Raw genomic sequence first — 22746 nt, forward strand, 5'->3', positions numbered from 1 at the left:
TTCAGCGCAGCCGTATAAGCATTGAGGTTTTTAGAATGCACATTAGAAATAAAGTAATACACTACCTAATACTTATGTATTGATGCTTATCTCAAATATGCATACTTGCTTTTTGATTGACAGTTTTCACAAGTGTGAATGCAGCAAGCAAATCAAGATGGCTGGGAGTTAGTTTCATGGGCGGTTGCTCCGTGCGGCACGGAGAGCAACATAAAAACAGACCAGAACTTCTTCATTTAAATAAGTATCCTAAGAAAGACTACCATGTTTAAAACAACACAGTTCAATGTTGGCATCCATCAGGCCCGTAGCCAGGAATATTATGGGGGGGGGGGGGGGGGGCACTTGCTAAAGACGTTAAGAGAGAGAGAATAAACTTAATTTTGCGACCAGGCGTGCATTCTCTTCTCCCAGAGGCCGCCAACATTCTCATTCCAGTTAGCCATGGCTGGCCGCCGATGCTCGAGCTCTTTCCACCAGCCGGAGCTGGTCCTCAGGGTTTACCGACGTCATGAAAAATGTCTCCCACTGGTCTTCTAGAGTTGAAAAATACCTTAAATTTGGGCCCACAGCCCCCCCCCCCCCTCCCCTCCTGGCTACCGGCAGGGCATCTTTATTTTAGTCATCTTTTACATCATTATTAAGAAACTTGATGTCAGATCACTTTCATAAAAATTATCAGAGCTGTGCAAATGGGAAAATTTTTGGTGCAGAGCAAATTTTTATATTATAGTTGAGGTGCAAATAGAAAATATTTTTCAAATAATAATAGAATATTGCTACAATATATTTTTGATAGTACTTTGAAGCGAAATTTCAGAAACAGGGTTCGAGAAGATTTATAGGCATATTTTTATGAGATAGCAACATGAACTTGTTTTTTTTTTTAGCTAGTTTGATGAAGTGCTGGTGGGGTGGTGTTTCATGGCTGTCTTATCAAGAACAGAGGCCGAATTGTGCTTATGTACATGATTTGGTGCAATCAAAGTATTGCCGACAACACTTTAACTCTGAAAAGGGAATATACTATTTCCTTATTCTCTCCTCCTTTTTGAACTTCTGCAGAAGGGCTGATGTGGCGTACAATGGTGTACTCCCTTAAGAGTCCAGAGTACCAAACCTGTCTCGTAGACGTGAAAGAACACCCAAAATTTTGTATGCTAGAAATGTTAGGCGTCTGATTTTTTTTAACTTCCTGTCCAAATTTTAAGTCGACAGCAAAATCAATTTAGCCTCCACTTATTTCACATCTGTTATCGCCATATTAGAACTAGCATTTTCTTGAGTCAATACATTTACAACCAGAGCAGATTCTGAAAGGCAGCTTTGCCGCAGAACGAAAGTGGGATGGGGTGAAGCATAATAAAAACCTAAAGGTGCCACTATCACTTTGACGTCAACTGTATTTATCTTCGGGAAGTTCGAATGATTGAAGTAGTAAAATTTTAGTGGGAAATGAATTGAATAGTGAATACTTATTGAAAAATATTTGAAATTTAGAATAGTCGTGCACATCTAGAAATGGTTCATATGCGAGATACAGGACAGGTGTTCTTTCAAATGCCAATGTTAACTGACAATTGCTTCAATACCCCCTAATTTTCTAAACATCACCTCCAGTTGCTGCCAAAAAGCTTGTTGAAAAATGTCGCTTGAGCTGCATTGCTTTCTGCATAGCTTTTTCTTTTTCTCATGAGTATATTAACATTGTTGTGCAGAGCTTGTCGCTACAAAGTTGGGCCTGAATGAGCAGCTGGTGAAGCATCTTGTGACATGGTGTAGCATTGAAGACCACCCGGGTGTCAAAGGTGAGAATATATGTTACGCTTTTTATTATTACGTTTAATTTCGAATGAGAGGCTACGATGTGGGTAACCACCTTGAAAAACTTCAAACACTTACAGTGGTGTCAAATCAAACTTTTTTTTTCTTTAACAATTAAAGGAACATATTCATGCTTAGTGCCTGCAGAAAGATGGAAAATTCTGTTCTGGTGAGTGAAACACTGGCATTACTAGTGAATCTTGTTAAGATGAAAAAAAACTATAATCTCAATTCTATTGTGCTGAGTTTTAGCATGGAATGAAAGACCATGATAAGGGAAAACTAAGAACTTCATATTTAATTGCTTTATTCTTGCTTCTGGTGCCGTTCCATTCTTTGATGCATGTGAGAACTCAGTGGGATACTATTATAAAGGTAGTTACTCCAACTTGCCCATTACATTTTATTACTTACCAGATCTTCATCAGTGCTGTCCAGGACAATGAAAACTATCCTCTCCTTGAGAATAATAGTTATTTCACAAATTCTTGAGCATTGACTTGGGCATGATTATGTCTTCACCAAGAGTGCACATAGCAGATTTGGAAAAATTTTGTATTGTATGGTTTAGACTCACACATTATGGCTGGTGCTTGTGTTTGTGTAATACTTAAGCATGATATCGTGCACTCCATGAGTGTCATTGCTCACCAACTAGCTCATGTCTCATATGTCTTGTCCAAGAGTGCATTTTTCAGATTTCGTGAAAATCCTTTATTGCTCATTTCTTAAGGGAAAAGTCACATTAGTCGTGTTCTAAACATAATTACTGATGAGGGCACACACCATAGTTATTACAGTATACCTACAATAATTGTATGGTGATTAAAAGGACTGATGACCAATGTTTTATAAATCTGTTTTCTTTGTAACATAAAGTATACCAGTCATGGTGTAATCATAGAACGGCAACGCAAAAATGTCGCAAAACATTTCAGACAGTCGAATCTCATTAATTCGAACATGCTAAATTCAAACTTCCGGTTAATTGAAACTCGCACTGTGGTCCTACCAAAGCTATGTGTATTCCAATGGGCAATAATGCCCTGTAATTCAAACGCACAAGCACTTGCGACAGTTCATTCGAACATACCGCGCTCTGAAAATGCTCTCAGGAACACGCCCGATCTTGTGGCGGCACCTCCGCCACCTCAATGATGCGCGCGAAGAAGGAAAAGAAGAAAAGAAAAGAAAAGGCTGTGGCGGAATGTTTGCCCTTTCTGAAATGCTGATCTGTGATGTGCCTGTGCCACACTTCTTCCTTTTTTGTCCCTGTCACGTAGAGGCCCTTCTCTTTTCAACGCTGTGCACGAAGAGAAAGGGGAAAAAAAAATAAAGCTGTCGCGGAGTATTGGCTCACTCTCTAATGCCGATCTGCAATGCACCGGTACCACGCTTCCTCCTTTCCCGTCCCTGCCACGTTGATAACCTTTTCCTTTCAACGCCGTGTACAAAGAGAGCAAAAAAAAAAGAAGAAGAAGAAGCTGCCGCAAGTGTTGGATTTCTCGCAAATGCCGATCACCTTCTCTCCGCGTGGAGACGCTCCTCCTTTCTCATCATGTGCTGGCCATGCTCCGGCTGCGGCACAGAGGGTAGCAGATGAGAAGCAGTCATTGCCGTCGTCTTTATAGAGTGTTGGCGCTGGACATTGCGGCGCACAACTTCTCTTGCCAGAAGAATGCTGAAGCCGAAGTGGAAATGCTTTACAAACTCTGTGCGAAATAGATTGACTCGCTGCAAGGCAAACGTGTGCAGACGCACATCACCGATCGCTTCAATTAATGACGGATGTCCTGTGATTTGTGAATAAATGTGTTATAGAACTTCTCCCTCATGTGTTAGCTCAATGCACATGCGCCACTGCATGGTGAGACTTCTGTTCATATAGCTTTCATTAGTTCGAACTTCTTTTAACCCTTTCAGCCCTGGATTTTTTATTTTGGTCAGATACACTTTTTGCGCGCGTTTTGCTCGTAGTTAGGACCTCACAAGACCACAAACGGAAAATTGAGCCACTGGTACAAACATTTTCGGATTAATTAACGTGGCATCAAATTAGGTAATTAGGGCCCTGTGATTGAAAAATGAAAAAAGTCGCTTATTTTTTTCTGCCAATCATTGGTGCACACAAAATGGAAACCGTCTTACTTTTCAGCCTAATACTCACTGAAACAGCATCGGTACATCGTCCCGAAAATGGCGCTTACCCGCTTAAACTTAGGCGCCTCGGCTTAACGGAAGACCTCGGTCACGCTTCTTCTTCTTTGTTCCTGCTACCTCCACAAACATGCCGCAATATTGGTGTCTATTGCAGTAGGGATCATTGATAAACTATGCCCCCAAGAATAAGCAGTATTGGTTGCGTTTCAGAGATACTATGGGAAAATTTGTGCGGTGGTGTCAATTGACACCGCCAGGGCCGAAAGGGTTAATTCGAACAAATTTTTGGGCCCCTTCGAGTTCTAATTATTGAGATTCGACTGTATAAGAATTTTAGGATCTGAAGCATCGGTGAAGTTGTACACGCAACACATGCTGGTAACAGTGAGAGGATAGTTTGTTTTTTTTTACCTTTAAATGAAACTCAAAATATATTTTTACTCAAATTAGTACAAAAAAGGATGCTTGAATCTGTCACTTAGTTTATGGTCTTTAAATTTCCACCAGTATTTAATCACGCATTCTGGCCAGTCGTCGGTCTTTTTAAACCTTTGTTTCCTCAGCCAATCCAGTTTTACAAGTAAATATTAACACAACAGCGTTAAAGAGCTCACTTCACAGAAATTCTAACGTTGGTGTTGGCATCGTATGTTGTGAGTGAAAAAATCATCTTGTGTGTGACTGAAAAATCGAGAATGATGCAAATCAAATAAATACAAAAAAATTCTTGGCCAGAGTAGAGATCGAACCTGGGTCATTTGCATAGCAAGCGAATTTTCTTTCACACAGCCACGCCGCTGCTTGTGAATGCAGTAAAAATGACTTCTTTTGCTTAGAAATTGAGTGAAAGTAAGTTTCATGCTTTACAAACACATGTGTCCTGTATACATGCTTCACAATACACCATTATTTATTTATTTATTTATTTATTTATTTATTTATTTATTTATTTATTTATTTATTTATTTATTTGGGTTGAGTACATAGAGAACACGGAGACAGAGGAAACAGGGAAGGAACCGGCTGACAACTGCCACCTGTAGGGGCACAAAACCTGCCTGCTCCTTTGGAAAGGGGAGGCATAGAGGAAATAAGGAAAGAAAGAAGGAGAGAAAACGAAAGTTTAAAAGGGGGGGGGGGGGATGCACACTAAAAAAAATTAGTCACATGAAAAACGACTATAAACGTAATGATCGGACATTCCACTGCAGCACGAAGGGGCGGGGCTTTCTACTGTTCATACTGTTTTTAGTGAAGGTGATCGAGAACTGGGATGAGTGCCTCCAAAAGCTGTTCTGCGGCTAGTGCTGCTGGTGTCTGCGACCGGCAATCAGTGATCTAATGACATTGATCAGCATCTTAAAGAGGTTGATGAGCTGGGCATCGTCTTCGACAGAGTCTGTTTTGTCTGCAATCTTTTCCACCTTAGGCGGAGCTTTTGTAGAAGCTGGTTCCGACGCTTTGCGAGAAATTATCTTTTCAGAGACTGCCTCGGACATTTTCTGTGAAAGCGCCGGCCACGATGTTGCCGAGAGGCAGAAGTTCCTTTTTTCTCTGATGCACGCTTTTAGTACTATACAGTCGAGCCCACATATAACGGCCTCACTTAAAATGAACTTTCGCTTAAAACGAACAATATCTGCGTGACCGTCAACATATACAGCGGTTCAATGGCACAAAATTGCACTTACAACGAACGTCTCCGAGCGCTGCTGATCGGTTACAGCGAACAGAGTCGGAGGTCTGCCAACTTCCCGGGAAACCAATTTCGACCACCGATCAGGCATCGGCGAGGTGCCCATACATTCTTGTTGTTAAACGCCGACCCTGCCTCAGCGCCCCTCTAGTTGCCGCTCTCGCCGACCGCTTTTTGTTACGCACCCCTCCGTCCTTTGCCCCCCCCCGCGCTACCCTGGTTGCCCCGCATCGCCAGACGAGGCCCGTGTTTTCACACTGCCACCAATCTTTCGAAGACCGGTAGGCCATCTACCCTGTTTTTGATCGCTGGTACTATCGTTGGCGTCGCTGTCCTGGAGTGACCAGACCATTTGCCAACATCGTCGGCCACCGACTGTATCCGATAGTCTGCGTCTAGTGCACGCGCGTATGCTATCCCACCGACTCTGATAATTTGCGATTAGTTTCGTGTTTAGGACTTGTTTTCGCTTACTTCGCACTCGGCTGAGCATGCCTTCCGCGTGCGTGCAGAAGGCATGCTTAGCCAAGTGCGAAGTTTTTCTACGTGCGAGTTTCACGAACCTTTCAAGCAAGCTACCCAACCTGCCTCCTTCCCGTGTGTTTTGGTTTTTAAGGTCGCCCTCCCGCTGCATCCTCCCCTCTCTATTGCAACTCCTTGCCCTTCTCTCGCAAGTCTGCTCACCTCTCTTGATCACAACCCCTTCGCCCGTCTCCGCCGCTCCGCGACGCCTGTCACGCTGGCTCGAATTAGTTTAGTTTTTTGTATAGAAATGGGCCTAGAGCTGTTCCACGCGCTCTGGCATGTGTGTCACGTGTGCACGTCTTGCTCGCTCTTGGTGTGCGTGTGTGGTCATGATGACCAACGGGAGGACTAGCACGCTTTTTCGTGCCGCTCAACAAAACGTCGAAACTGTGACCGCTTGGCTTGAGCGTAATCAGCGCGTTAGGTGCCGCATTGTGGCGCTCTTTCTTAGCTGTTGACCACCTGGCAGCCAACTTGCCGCTTCGGGAATCCCTGTATTCAGCTGTGGAGACGGTTAATATTTCGTGGGCGGTGGTGACGACTACATGCGCGCGAAACTGTTTTCGCGAGGCCGACTTCGTCGACGTCGGACCCGATGCCGAGCCTGAAGCTTCTGAACTGCGGCAGCGATTTGTAGCCACGCGTCGTCGACTCTGACCTGGAAGAGCGGGTAGGACATGTGTTGCGATGGTTTAATTACGGCCGATGATAATGCCGACACTGCGAAACCGTGCACGGATTGGGGCATTGTGAATTAAGTACATGGCGAGAGTGATTTGGAGGAATCTGATTGCGAGAACGATGAAACTTTGGAGCCAATGCCTCATGCAGCTTATGCCCCCGGCCTTGGCAAACGAGCACCCTGCCGTTTTAAGTGAACTCGAGACTGCCCTTATCGCTTCTGCTCTTCGAAACACATGCATCGCGGACTTTTTGGGGCAAAAAAAGTTTGTACTTTCACTCACAACTTTTTTTGAAAGCTGTGTTTCATTTACTACGAACTTCGGGATACAGCGAATGGATGCCGCGTCATGCTCAAGTTCGTTATAAGCGGGCTCAACTGTACTTCGAAAGTGTAGGTACATCAGTCTTGCCTTCTACAGAGGGTAGACACGTACTGTGGTTGAGACCGATGCTTTATCTTCGGCTCTTTTTTTCAGAACCTTCAATTTTTTCTTCAGGGTGGGACATTCTTTGTCTGTTGCCAAGTGCTCGCCGTTACAGTTAGGGCACTGAGATGTCGAGCTGTCAGAAAACTTTATGTTATGCTTTCCACCTCATTTGGCACAAACCAAAACACTTGTGCAGAAACTCTGCACATGTCCAAGCTTCAGGCATTTACGACACTGTAAGGGCCTTGGTACGAAAGGTCGAACTGGGATATTGCACTAAACCAGCCTTTATGTGATTAGGAAGCTTTTCACATTTGAAAACAATCTTTACACACTTTGACGAGCCTAGTCTACAAACGCTGATGATTTTGCATGGAGGCATGCAAACGATAAGGCTCTTAAAAACGTCCTCTTGAAGTTCTATGTCGATGTCAGATATAACACCAGCTGTTGCATTCGTGCCCTGGGGTAAGCCCACGTGTTGACACCACAGAGATGCGATAGACCTAGTAGGGTTTGTACAGTCTTTTGATCTGTTGTGTCAACAGCTATGATATTCTTCTGCGGGTTCACAGTAACCTCTTGAACAAGAACAGGGGCGAAGTTGAAAAAAAAGTCATGTAGCTTCTGCTTGGAGATAGCATTGGGGCTTACCGTCACGTCAGCAGGCACTTGGGCTACAGTCGTGATCTCAATGTTGTTGTATAGGACATTGTTCTCACTTGAGGAGGTTGTCGAAGACTTCCGTCTTGGACGACGATGCTTAGCAGGTATGAAAGCTTCTGTAGCATGAGGCTCAGAATCGGAAGCTCCCGATGCCACTGAAGAGCTTAGGCGCTTTCTTGCGGTGGGAGGTCGATCCCTGCTACAAGACGCTTCCACTACCATGTCTTCCATAGCAAGCTTCACCGGAAAAGCATCCAAGCAAAGCAGAAGTCTTGAGTGCTAGTAGAGACGGCGCTGGGTGTTGCTGATGCACAGATAAGCACAAAATACATGAAACTTGAGCACTAACAGTTGGAATACCAGCCGAAGCGTGAAAACTTCATCGTCGTCACCACCATGAATTATTGCAGTAATAATGTGTGGTACAGGCGTACATGACCATCGGGCATCAGAACATGTGATTATCATAATGACTTCATGGTTTTAAGCCAGTCACCTACTACAAAGTGCACACATTACTGTGCCTATTCCCTTAAGGCCACGTAGTGGTTACATATTAGGTTGAAACAAATTTTATACACTAAATGTTCGGAGCATGCACTCGGGACAGGACATCACTTTTCAACTCTTAAAGGGGAACTTTAAAAGTTCCGCAATTATTGTTTGCATGTATTTAATACAGTTAAACCTGGATATAACAAAATTTATAAATTCCTGAAAAAGTTTGCTACGAAGAGGATTTCGTTATATGCAGAATAAATATAAAAATTCTGAAAATAAATGCACAAATTAACAAAAGGGAGACTGGAGGCAGAGCTAACCCAAAATACTTATTTAGCGGTGAGAAACTTCGTTATTATTGCGATAGCGGTTATATGGACACTCTCAGCAGTTTTTCACTGTCGCCGCCATGTTCCGTAACAAGTATTAACTGATAACATGCCCCCGCGCATCGTAAGTTTCATGAGCTACTAAAAGCATGCAAGTGCTGCTGAAGCAGAGATCAAATGAGTCGGCCCATCGATATAACCAGGAAGGTGCATAAGATAACATCCCCTGCGTGTTAGAACTGACATCGAATGCTCAAACAGAGAGGGACCCACATGTCTTGAACGAGCATGAAAAAATGCGGCGGGGGGGGGGGGGGGGGGAGATTGCTCGAGTAGCAATAATGAACTTTGATTTGAAAGGGCTCCGAAACCACCCAACGGTCGAAATTTATAGTAGGTGAGGAAGTTGTGCTCGAGTGTACAACTGACACGTAGCCGTGAGAATTTTTCGAATTGGTGCCGTAATAGTGGTGTTACACGCGTTTGATGATCGAAACGCGATGATCGCTTCTTTCCCTCTTTTTTACGCTACGCTCTTCTAAAACCACTTGGCCCCTCCTCGTGAGGCAGCAGAGAGCCCCTCATCATCCCGCGTGGCATACGTCACCACTGACACGCTGTTCGAGACAGCGTCTACTTCCGGTTGCCACGATCCGCCACTCTGACGACCCAGTTTGCCATCAACTATGTTGTGTGTGTGTCATCTGGGTGCAGTGATCGTTGACTAACCGCTGTTGCTGTCATGCCAGCCCGTGCCCCTACAAATCATGCCGGTATGAACCCTGTGTTGCGTTACGGGCCGCAGATGTCGATTCGCACGCGGCAACACGACCAAGAACAGCAAGGTGCACGCAAACAGCTGTTTACAGATTGACCGGAAGTTGTCGGTTGTCGTTTGGCCAATCGCAAGCATCGAAAGTGGTAACGTCATCGAGTTTCACTGGTGATGTCACACATGTCAGTGGCAGGAATGGCGGGGACTGGAAAGGAGAAGCTGTTGTTTTTTTTGAAAATGTGGCGCGCCCGCTACCCGTAGCGCTGTGGCCTGTTGCATCGTTGATCGCTACGGCATTGTGCACGTGATGCGCTTCTTTACTTGAAATGTTTGGGAATAGCAGAGGAAGTTTACGGTCCCTTTAAGGGCGGTCGCGATCACTGGCGCACTTGCTTCGGCAAGTATCAGTGTGCTTTCAACGCAAAGAGACTGTGGGAAAAAAGCACTTCTTCCTGGAGCAATCGTATTTGCTCACACCAGCGTGATATCGGATCCAAAAGAGTTGGCCGACTTCGTATGACATTACAATTTTTTGCTATCGCGTTCATTGCATTGTATACAGCTTGCCGTTGTGTTGTTGCGAGAACTAATAGGCTAATCGCGAAAGCTACGAGTCTGCAAACTTGTGGCGTGGCGCAAGACGAAAGCACGTGACGAGTCGACCTCTGAAGATCTGTCGTCATCATGGTTTCAGAGAGTCCCTATCAGTGCCTAATCTGATATCCCATCAGTGATGACGACACGCTTCCCTCCCTCTCTCGCCTTGCAATGCCAGTGCAGGCAGTGTATGCTAGCGAGATTATTGATTGAAAAAACTGACTTTTTGCTCTGCACCATCATTCACTGGCCACCATATATTTATATATATATATATATATATATATATATATATATATATATATATATATATATATATATATATATATATATATATATATATATATATATATATGTATATATGTTATGTCGCCTGGGTTGAGACAGCGTTTATTCAGCCCAAGGGCTCAGCAGCGAACAACCAGTCTGAGGCAGAGCGCGCACACACCCAATAATGATTGTGGTGACACTTAGGGAAGATAAGGACAGAAAACCAGACAGATAATGGTGATTATGATAATGCATATATGAGAAGGAGCGCGTAAAGAATGCCCACACTACTTCCCCCCACATGGAAGCGGCCAACCTGGCCGTAGCAACTCAATGTGATCGAAAATGTCGCCTGAAAGCCTTCATGCGAGACACGTGTACAATCTCTGTGGTGCAATGACTGTGGTCTGTTGGAACGATAAGTGCGGTCACACAATAATTAATGGGTGAAGTCTGCTCGACAACTATAACATGTAAGGCCCAATGAAATGTGACTGAAACTTGTCGCACAGACCAGGTGTACGCATAGGCGTGAACAAGAGCACCTCGTCACCAGGTTGGAAGAATACAAAGCGATGGGATGCGATGAATGTCTTTTTAATCTTGCTGTCGCACTTCCGTGTTGATATGAGCATGATTGTGACACTGGGCTAGTCTTGAAATGTATTCCTCGCTGGAAGACTGAGACGAGTTGACGTCTGTGTTGAAAAATTAAACGTTGAGGAAGAAAGTAGGGGATCGTCCATAAACGAGGTAGAACGGCGAATATCCGGCGGTGCGCTGAACGGCCACATTGTAGGCAAAGGTGAGGAATGGGAGAAAGGTATCCCAGTTTTTGTGGTCTTGACCGATCTATACGGCTATCATATCAGCAAAGTACGGTGAAATCTCTCTGTCAGGCTGTTGGTCTGAGGGTGGTAGCTTGAAGCTGTCTTTGGTGTTATTCCAGAGGAGTGCAATACTTCATTTAGCACTTCTGACAGGAACACCTTTTCACGGTCACTCGGCAATATACGAGGGGCGCCATGGCGCTGAATGATGGCGTGAAAAACAAAGTCGGCAACTTCCGAAGCAGAGGCAGTTGACACAGACATTGTCTCTGCGTAGCGTGTCAGGTGGTCTACGGTGGTCACTATCCATCGTATGCATGTAGATGTGACAAGAAGAGGGCCGTAAAGGTCGATACCTACAACCTCAAATGGCGTTGTGGGGCACGGAATTGGCTGCAGAAGCCCTGCCGGTGCAGATGTCTGGATTTTATGACGCTGGCATGGCACACAGGAACCGGCATAGCGTGCGATGCTAGTAGAAATACCAGGCCAGTAGAAGCGACTTCGAATGCGGTCGTGAGTTTTTTGAAAACCAAGATGGCCGGCAGTCAAGTCGTTGTGAAAGGCTTTAAGCACGTCAAGTCGAAGAAAGTGTGATAGCACGGGAACCCAGCGTTGACCATCGGGGTGTTAGATGTGACAGTACAGAGCTCCATTCTCCAGCTTAAATCGTAAAAGTTGACGACTATGCTGCGCGTTAGGTGGATGGCAAGCTCTCGAGAGCTGGTCCATAATACACCTACAGTACGGATCAGACAACTTGCAGGAGTGAAATGTGCGCTTGTCGTGTGAAAATAGCTGGTCTATTGAAGCTAGCGCGGGCGCTGCGGTAGAAGTGACGGCCGAATTTTGCCCAATGCTGAGCTGGGTATGTGGTTGCGGGCAGCGTGAAAGGGCGTCAGCTTATTGGTGTTTTCTATCAGATTTGTAAATGATATCGAAGTCATACTCCTGTAAACGTAGAATCTGCCGACCCAAGCGTCTAGACAAGTTCTTCAGCGTGGAAAGCCAGCATAAGGCGTGGTGGTCCATAATGATCATGAAATGACAGCCGTGGAGATGGGGACAGAACTTTTGCACTGACCAGACCACAGCCAAGCACTTCTGCTCAGTTATGGTATGATTCTTCTCGGTCGCGGTTAGTACTCTACTGGCATATGCAGCTACTCTCTCTTGTGAAGAGGTGTCGAGTTGGAGTAGAACGGCACCTATACCACGGCCGCTAGCGTCCGTATGTAGGATGGTTGGTGCTTCTCATTAAAGTGGCGGAGTACAGGTTCGGACGTGAGGGCACGCTTTAACAGGTCGAATGCCATTTGACATTCTTCCCACCATAGAAAGGGCACGTCGGAAGCAAGAAGCTGGTGCAGTCGAGCTGCTATTGATGTGAAGTTCCGTATAAAACGGTGAAAATAGGAGTCGAGACCAAGAAACCTTCGCAACTCTTTCGGCCTTTTGGGGCGCGGAAAGCAAAGCACCGCAGCAATTTTTTCCGGATCCGGCCGAATTTCGTCTTTGGTCATGACGTGGCCCAAAACCTTGATAGCTTTTGTGGCGAAACGACATTTTTTGGTGTTGAGTTGAAGACCAGCGGTGGCAAGGCACATCAAAATGTCATCCAAACGTTGCAGGGGCTGAGGAAACATTGACGAAAAATTAATGATGTCGTCCAAGTAGCAGAGGCAGGTCTTCCATTTGAGGCCGTTTAGCATAGTATCAATCATGCGCTCAAATGTAGCAGGTGCATTGCACAGCCCGAAAGGCATAACGTTGAATTTGTATAGCTCGTCGCGGGCTGCGAATGTAGTTTTCTCTTTATCCTCTTCGTGCATAGGAATTTGCCAGTATCTGGAACGCAGGTCGAGGCTGGAAAAGTATTTCCCGCCTTGTAGAGAATCAAGGGCGTCGTCAGTGGCATTGGGTACAGATCCTTGCGAGTGATCTTGTTGAGCACTCTCTAATCGACGCAAAAGCGATGGAGCTATTCTTCTTACGAACTAGAACCACAGGCGACGACCAAGGGCTAGATGAGCAGCGAATTACCTCTCGTTTGAGCATGTCAGCTATATTTTCTTCGATAATTTTTCTCTCAGCAGGAGACATGCGGTAGGGCCGGCGGCGTACAACAGATGTTCCGACTGTGTGGATTCGATACGTTGTAGTAGCAGTGCATCCCAACGTCGAGAAGTAAACATCGAAAGAACTTGCGTGTTTCTTTAACAAAGCAAGCAGCTGTTGCGTCTGTGAAGGTGTCAAGTCGTCGTCGCTAATGGCTGCAGTAAGGGTAGAAGAAGAAGAAGCAGGCTCACCAATAGGGCGGTCGTTAGAGGAGATGGCATGAAGTGGCACGACGCATGCAGGCTCAGGATTGGTCACGCAGGCCGCCGTGGTGTTCCGAGGAAGTAGAATTTTTTCGGATGTTGTATTCACAGCGGTGACAAGCGTGGAACTATTGTGAAAACGAACCACACCGGAAGCGAGAACGACGCCTTTACCGACACAACTAAATGATGGTGAGACCAAGACATTGCCATGGGCGATGTCTTTGGAGGTAATAGTTACAATTCGCTCGTGACCTGGTGATTATTCGGTATCTACTGCAGCTGTCAAACGAAGTGGCCTCTGGGTGTCGTCGTTGCGTGTGCAGTTCGTGTTGGAGATGTGGACAATGCGTTGGCCACAGCAAATAGCCACGGAGGCAGATGAAAGAAAATCCCATTCTAAAATTAATTGGTGAGAGCAGTCAGTCAGGACGGCAAACTGAATGTGATGTCGGATACCATCAATAAAAACACGGGCTGTACAGAAAGAAGAAGGACAAATGATATACCCCTGGGTAGCAACCAACGTGGGTCCATTGTAAGGGGTCATCACTTAGTTCAGACGTTGGCCTAGATCAACACGTATAACAGAAAACACCGCACCCGTGTCCACCAAAGCATCCACGTACACTCCTTCCGCTACCACCGAAATCATATTGCATGGGCCTGATGGAGAATATCAGTCCTAATTTGGAATGCAGTTTTTTTCCCAGGAACTACATCGCTTAGTTTTCCGAATGACTGGCTGGGGCGAATGAGGCAGGCCAAAGTGGGGAGGAGGAGCGGCAAAAGAGTGTAGGTGAACGGCGTCTAGAGTTCCGGCTGTTGCCGGGTGCACTCGGTGTGGGCGGACATGGAGGCTGGTGTGGAGATGAATGGCGTTGACCTTGATAGGACCAAACATTTCGTTCACACATGTCGTAACCATGACGCTTGTCTTGCTTGCGCTTGTGGCAGAAACGAGAAATGTGGCCTCGATAGCCACAGTAATAGCAAACTGGGTGTAATTAGCGCCAGGGGGAGGGTAGAAAGCATGCGGAGTACCTGAAGAGAGTGCGATCACGTGTGCAAAGGAAGGGTCAGGGGTGACCGAACGGAAGTTGAGGGGAGAAGCGGCAGCGACAGACGCGTACGATGGTAGCGGCAACGTCATGTTTACTTCGCTGGGAGGCGTTGCACGTAGGTTCGTATGGGCCGAGACGGGGGGTGACTGGACGTGAGCAGGAAAGTTTGGAGATGTCAGTTCCTTCCTGATAATGTCACATAATGCTGCTCCAGTAGACTATAGAGAACACGGTGAAGGAGGTGAGAAAGCCATGGTCTGCAACTCTTCACGTATTATGTCTCTTATGAGGTCACGGAGAAATCTGTTAGTCGTGGAATAATGTTCGCTAATGTCTGGTTGTAGACAAACAGAGTCTAGAGTATCGAGGAGCTGACATGTCATGACGACGTCGGTGATGTTAGCCGGGTTCTGAGCAACCAAAGCATTGAAGGCAACAAGGCCTATACCCTTCAAAACGTGGCGTACTTTGTCGGACTCCAACATTGGTGAATCGGCATGCCGACAGAGGGCAGGAATGTCTTCGATGTACGACATGTACGACTCACCGGAATGTTGTTGGCGAGTGTCAAGGCTTCTCTTCGCGACTGTGAACCGAATTGCCAGTGTGCGGAAAATGGGACGAAGCTGCTGCTCGATGGTCGCCCAGTAGGGTATGATTTCTATTTGACCATGTCTTCGCCACACCAGTCAAATAGAAAGAGATGTAACGGAGCTTGGCTCTATCGTCCCAGTGATTAGTAACACTCGTGCAACTGTACTCATCGAGCCAGTCCTCCACGTCTTCCCCGCGAAGACCAGCGAAGAGAGGGGGATCATAATGGTGGTTGTGTACGTAAACAGGAGGTGCAGTGGAAGATGGCAAAAAGGAGATGGCAACAGTGCCGGCAGGCTCGTTCTGTAGCATGCTGCTGGAAAGTGGGGGCAAATGGCAGCCTGAACGAAGCTCCAGGGAGTAGAGAAGGGGGGAGAGGACCCCAGGTGGTCAAAATTTCCGGAGCCCTCCTCTAAGGCGTCTCTCATAATCATATGGTGGTTTTTGGACGTTAAACCCCACATATCAATCGATCAATCAATCAATCAATTAATCAAGGTGGGAGAGGACTGAGGACCGAAAATCCACCTCCGCCACGTATGACGTCTGGGTTGAGACAGCGTTTATTCAGCCCAAGGGCTCGGCAGCGAACGGGCAGTCTGAGACCGAGCACGCACACACTCGATGATGACTGTGGTGACACCCAGTGAAGATAAGAACAGAGACCCAGATGAATGATGATGATTATGATAATGCATATATGAAAAGAAGTGCATAACGAATGCCCACAATATATATATATATAGTCACTAGAGCTTGACCTCCTAGGTAGTGCCGGTGGGAGATTCATCCTGTGCATTGTTGAACGATAAAAGTTCACAGCGTGCGCGCTCACTAAAAGTGTCCAGACGCAGTCTTCTGTCTCTCATAGCCCATCAGCAGCAGTTGGCATGTTCCAATAAAAAAGCACTGGTTCATCACTGCGTGCTTTGTGCCTCCCCAGGTTTCTCTCCTGCACAATGCCGCGATAAGCGCCAGTATCACCGCTGCCGCCAGTGTTAGCGTTTGTGCTGGCTGCTTCATATCTACACATGGTTCCCTTTAGCGAGAGATGGTGTAATTTTTAACTCTCAGAGAGTCGCTATTTTTTCATCAAATACAGCACTCCAGGATTGAATTTTTTCACTGCTGATTTAAATTTTTCAGGCCAATATGTTTTGAAAAAAAATTTATTTGTTTTAGTTGATCATGAAAGGACAAAAAGATTCTGTGTGTTGTTGCATACACATTGTTTATTCATGACTAACAAAAGAAATTCTAAAAACAAAGCTTACTTGACTTTTAAAGAATGATGTGTTGTAATGAACATAGTTTTATACGTACAAAAATAAGTGCATAATTGAAATCGAGACATTGCTCCTTCATGTACAGCGGAGTCTCAACTCTGCAATTTGATGAATCATTCTGATTCAGCAGTTAAGTAGTAATCTGCATCGGAGGAGCATCTGCTTGAGTCATCTGCAGCAGAGCAACTGATACATAGTACTGTATAAGCGAACTGTGCGGGTGAGCGCACTGAAGAAAAATTGTGTGCTTGTGTTCACTTCTGGAAAGCAAAACAAGTGACAAACCTATAGTAATTCTTTGTCTTATTGCCAATGAAATGACATTGGTAAAGTAAAATCTCGATGATACAATTACGGTTGATGCAAATTTCATGGATACAAGTTTTAAAATTGTTTTGGATGGACTGCATTATATAGAACACTCTGTGGTTTGGTGTTTGTATACGAACGGTGTTCCCAGGCACTACGGATTATACGAATGTGCGATTGACCACTGCACGCTAGCGGCACAATGCTTGTTGTCGGCAGGAGGAAAGCCTGTTTGCTCTTGCCCTCGAAGGGAGCGAATTCAGCAAAACTTGCTGGGATTTCCCTCTCTTTAGTGGCTGGAAAAAACGCGCTGTGAGGCTGAAAAGAAAAAAATTGGTTCGAGACGAATTTTCCTGCCACGTGATAGCATATTGCTTCTTTGCTTCATGGCTTTGGCGACACCGGCTGCTCTAGCTCTCAAACCACATGATGCAAACAATCAGCCGCTAATTCAACATGGTGTCAAAGACGTCGGCGGTGAGTCGCGTCAGTGGTATCGCGAACTACCCGTGCAGCACATCAAAGCTTACTATCTTAACAAGGATGCATTCATCGAGAGCTTCATTTAGATTACAATCGCTGAGAACACCAGGAGTAGAAAAAGGTGCAGCCTCAGTGAGTCGGCGTGCCCTAACGTGTCTCACTTTTGCACTGCCGGCTGAATCCATCGCCGCTGCTGTGTTTGCTTGTGTCGTTACTGCTTGCGTATCTTCTGAAACAATATCTGTGAAGGTGTAAGCAAGCTGTTTCTTTTCACTGATTTGCACGCAGAACTAGAACTCAACACAAAAATGCTGTGGAAATGAACAAAATGAAATTAATTTTCAAGCGGCAATAGTGGCAGCGGCATTTACAAGGGGCAAGACGAATGTGAACATTTGTCACGGGCGCGGGCATGGTTTTGCGGCTGCTCTGGCATTTTTGCTTAAATTCTTTATGACTGCTTTTTTTCATGTTGACTTCGGAGCACAGTTTTCCAGCTGATTATGCGGTGAATCGAGTGAATTTCTAATCAGTTTGGCTGCTCTCGCTCCCTTTGATGTGAAGTGTCAATGCGCTGCGCCAGCAGCACAAGTGACGAAACAGTGGCACTTTATTGAGAGACGGTAAAGGCACGAATGGTCAAAAGAACCTCATGGACTTCTTCAGCAGGAAGTAGTTGCCAATATAGTTCTTGTTCATCTTTGATATCACTATTAACTTGTTTTTGGTTTATACTAATTCGAGATGATACAAATATTTTGTGTGCTCTCTTTGCATTCGTATCATCGAGACTCTACTGTATTTGTGAGTCCGCAAAACAGGAAGCACAACCAAGGCTGCATCGTTTGTGTAAGTAAGTGCCTGGACAGAAACAGTTGTAATTATGCCCCATCATCATCATCATCATAAGCCTGACTATGCCCACTGCGGGGCAAAGGCTCTCTCATGTTTTGACAGTCAACCCGGTCTTGTGCTTTCTGCTGCCATGTTATAGTACATGCAAAACTTTTAATCTCAATGGCCCACCTAACTTTGTCTCCCATTAAGACCAGTCTCTTAATGACCAGTGATTATCCTGCCTATCACTATGTGCCCGGCCCATGTCCATTTCTTCTTCTTGATTCCAAATATGATATCTTTAACCCCGTGTGTTCGCTAGCCTGCTCTGTTCTCTTCTTGTCTCTTAAGGTTACTCCTACCATTTTCCTTTCCCAGTGATCCCACTCTTGCACCAGCTGTGCCAAAGTGTGCCAAATCAGATTTACTGTGCCATCCTGATAATACCAATGGAAATTGCACCAAACTGCGCCAAAGTCAGATTTGGGATGGTCCATCATCAGCAATCGCCACGCCGGCGCGTCAATACCTGTGCATCTTGTTCTCCGGGCCAGCAAAGTCACAATCGCGTATCTATTTTATTACACTGAATAAATAGCAGTCACGCGTGTGTCCTAAAATTCACAATGCTATGTTTGGTGCCAACGCAACTCTGTCGTGCAAGTCTGCTTAACGGTGAAACATGCACTCCGCAGGGGCTCCTGACATCTAGTCCAATCAGTAGCGTGAAACAGTAGCGGCGATTCATCTGCGGACATTGTCCGTTCTAGGAATACTGCCAATAGCTCATGGCATGTAATAAAGCAATTGTCACTAATAACTGCATGCGTGCCACCAGAATGTCTTGTCACGTCTATGTCTGTACATCGCTATCTAATTTTTTGTGCTTTGCGTCCGCAGAAGAACATGTAAATTGTGGGAATGTGTTGACACTTTTCCTATAATATACTTTATCCATGGATCATCATACAGAAGGGCTATTTCATAATCCCTTCCATCAGCACAAACATCCGTGTTCATAATCGCTGTGGCGATAAAGCCCCTAAAAGACCCTACCCTTTCAAACTCGAGGTTGGTAGGATCCGAATTGAAAACTCTGACGCGCTCTTTTTTTCGAAGTAGCATCTCATTCATAAAAGCATGCCTCTTGGTCTGAACAGCCGCAATTCAGTTTTAATATGCACAACTTTAGTGAGACCATCCCTGGCTGCTCTGGTGTCAGAAGGACTGTAAAGAAGCTGCGCCTTGTTACACGTCCGCCTCTCGTTTTCCAGGGTCAATAGTTGACGGTTAAAAAAATTAAACATCAGGACATTGTATTTATTGCTTCGTTTAGAAGGGAGGGGTGGAGGGGAGGCTGCTGCGTCGCTTGAAGTAGCTGGCACGTGCTATCTTGAGGCATAATGAGACTGCTCGTGAACTTTCTGTGCTACTAACCTCTGCTTCGTGTTTGGATAACTGACAGCACGAAAGCTTCGGCAACTAGAGTGATCATTGTCCCTTTAGACAGCGTTCTTTTGAGTTAACCGATATCGGCAATATCAGATCTAAAAGATACCATTTGTTAGTTTCACTTGTGCTCATAGCAATGAATGCGATAACAATAAATTGTATTCTTATACCAAACAAGGCCTGATGTTATCCGTGACAAGCGCTAGTGGCAGGGTTGCAATGTTCAGGGTCCGGGCACTCACGAAAATTTACTGCACACGCGGTGTTTGATATTCGCAGCTTGGGTGACTGGAGAACCCCGAAACATCTCTTGCATGCCGGTGCACGTACAGATAAAATCAGACTTGTCTAGAGCGCCCAGCCAGCCGCTCCAGCTGGCGTTTTCTTCAGAAATATGTAAAGAGAGAAGCCGTAGTGCTACCAAACATGGTCGTACTGCGTGTTAGGCCCTTGTGTGGTAATGTAAGCATCAACTGTAGTTTGTAGCTATTGTGAGATAGATGCCGCTACCAACAACAGTGTCGACAGTCACGCTCTCCACTGCTCTAGACCACTGTGATTCTATCTGTATCCTGTAGCACGAACGGCATGTACGAATGGACCTCCGAAATAGTGCGACGATGGTGTGGCCACAGAACACCTATATACTATCATTTGTGTGGCCGCATTGCCATCAAGGCTCAGTGCCGCTCTAGAAAGCAAAGCACTTTTCGCACAGTCTGTTCGCGTTGAGAGCCCCAGCGATCACACCCTTAGTCAAAGTTCATAACACCCCCCCCCCCCATCGCGTTTCTAGCTCCTTTCTGTTCCTTGGACACGGGCGGCGCATTCCTCTCTGCTGAGGTAACAACCGATGGGAGGCCTAGCATGCAGGGTGATGCTATCGCATTCGCCCTCAGTGCAAAGGAGATAGTTCGGCTCTTCTTATCTCTGCTTTAGCCACGCTCGTCGCCCCCATTCGCGCGATCGGAAGCGTGCACCCCCACCTCCGAATTTTTTTCGCCATGAAATATATAGGGCAATATGACCTTTTGCCTGCCCCCCTACACCCCCCTGCCGAATTAAAAAAAAATTTTTTGACTACACCGCTGGCAACGGCAAAAACTAGTCGAGAATGTCCATATAATTGCTATCTCATTAAAAACAAAATGAATCTTGCCTTCGAGTTGTCTTAGGCATATGCATAAAGTATCCGGTGAGATTTTTTTTATGCACTGCTTTCTAGAGGACATGGTCCGGGGTTTTTGTAGTATAGACAGAGCACCCTAGCCACATAAAATATTTCTGCAAAATGAAAATGAACTTTGTTAAATTGTGTAGTTTTAGACCAGAGATGAGTGCTGGAGGAGCTTGGCTTTCTGAGACTAGCTGAATGACGTATTACACCCAGCAGTTTAATCAGTTATGAAGAAAAAGAAGCTTTTTTTTATTCTTGAAGTCATCTTAGAGAAATTCACTTGACACTGTGTGAGTCTATAGCATATTACGTCACAGCATTTCGTCTATTATATCTGCTGATAGCTGCATAGGTGTATATATATTGTTGGTTCGTGAAGTACAATTTTATTCAACCAGTATTCTGTTTATTAGCTACGAAAATAATCACTGAACAAGTTTTTCCAGAATGCCCAAGAGCATGATGCCATTATTCTTTGATCATGAACTGAAATAGAGAGCCCCGCCGCGGTGGTTCAGTGGCTAAGGTACTCGACTGCTGACCCGCAGGTCGCGGGTTCGAATCCCGGCTGCGGCGGCTGCATTTCCGATGGAGGTGGAAATGTTGTAGGCCCATGTGCTCAGATTTGGGTGCACGTTAAAGAACCCCAGGTGGTCGAAATTTCCGGAGCCCTTTACTACGGCGTCTCTCATAATCATATAGTGGTTTTGGGATGTTGAACCCCACATATCAATCAAACTGAAATAGGGAGTGCTTCTAAGATGATTGGCTCCATGAAATTTGCAATGAATCTAAATATTTTCTAGCTCTTCACAGGAGCCTCGGAATACTTTTTCATGTCCTTGAATGTAAATGCTACTTCCTTCTCCTCCAGGATGTGAAGTTAGCTGCGCCAGATTGCTACAAAACAGAAAATTTTGCTGCTCCAAAGTGCTCCAAAACAGAAAAGTTTATAGCTCGAAAGTGCTTCGAATGAAAAATTTTGCTGCTCCAAAAATTGCTCCAAATCGAAAGTCCTCGGTGGGTGGCATCACTGCTTTCCATTGTTCGCTGTGTCGTCTTCAATTTAGGCTGAACCCTCCTTGTGAGCCTCCATGTTTCTGCTATGTAGGTAAGTACCGGCAAGATGCAGCTATTACATACCTTTCTCTTGAGGGTTAGTGGTAGACTACCATTCATGATCTGAGAATGCTTGCCGAATGTGCTCCACCACATCCTTATTCTTCTAGTTACCTCACTTCCATGGTTTGGCTCCACGGTTAATACCTGTTTAAGTAGGCATATTCTTTTACAACTTCCAGCATCTCGACACTACATTCATGATCTGAGAAAGCTTGCCGAATGTGCTCCACCACATCCTTATTCTTCTAGTTACTTCACTTCCATGGTTTGGCTCCACGGTTAATACCTGTTTAAGTAGGCATATTCTTTTACAACTTCCAGCATCTCGACACTTATCGCAAAGCACTGTTTTCTGTAGAGATTGTTGCACATTACTTTAGATTTATGCATATTAATTTTCAGACCTACTGTTCTGCTTTCATTGTTCAGTTCAGTGATCATGAGCTGTAATTTCTCTCCTGAGTTACTCATCTAAGTAATGTCATCAGTGAATCGCAGGTTACGAAGATCTTCTTCATCAACTCTTATCACTAACTCTTCCCAATCTAGGGCCCTGAAAACCTCCTGTAAACGTGCAGTGAATAGCATTGGAGAGATCCTGTCTCCCTGCTTTACACCTTTACTTATGGAAAACTATGGTGGCTGTTCATTTGCTGTAAATTTCTTTCAGTATGTTAATGTAGGCTTGGTCAATTCCCTGATTTCGTGGCGTCTGCATCACTGCTCATATTTCAACCAAGTCCAATGCCTTCTCATAATTTATGAAGGCTACGTATAGGGGTTGGTTGTACTCTGCCTATTTTACTATCTCCTGAT

General features: G+C 45.3%; 1 protein-coding gene across 3 annotated transcripts in view; it reads left to right on the forward strand.

Moving 5' to 3' along the window:
• The window catches only part of vimar (visceral mesodermal armadillo-repeats), a 124737-nt gene that overhangs the window by 70653 nt on the left and 31338 nt on the right, over positions 1 to 22746 (forward strand). For 2 of the 3 annotated variants that reach the window (XM_037428550.2, XM_075878156.1), the window contains exon 12: positions 1719 to 1808. In XM_037428550.2, the coding sequence (XP_037284447.2) occupies positions 1719 to 1808 (90 nt within the window). Of the gene's footprint in view, positions 1 to 1718; positions 1809 to 18557; positions 19000 to 22746 lie in introns of those variants that run through there. The other variant, XM_075878157.1, reaches the window with a different exon arrangement.

The sequence above is a fragment of the Rhipicephalus microplus genome, chromosome X (genome assembly GCF_043290135.1).
Source record: "Rhipicephalus microplus isolate Deutch F79 chromosome X, USDA_Rmic, whole genome shotgun sequence".
Taxonomy (NCBI): domain Eukaryota; kingdom Metazoa; phylum Arthropoda; class Arachnida; order Ixodida; family Ixodidae; genus Rhipicephalus; species Rhipicephalus microplus.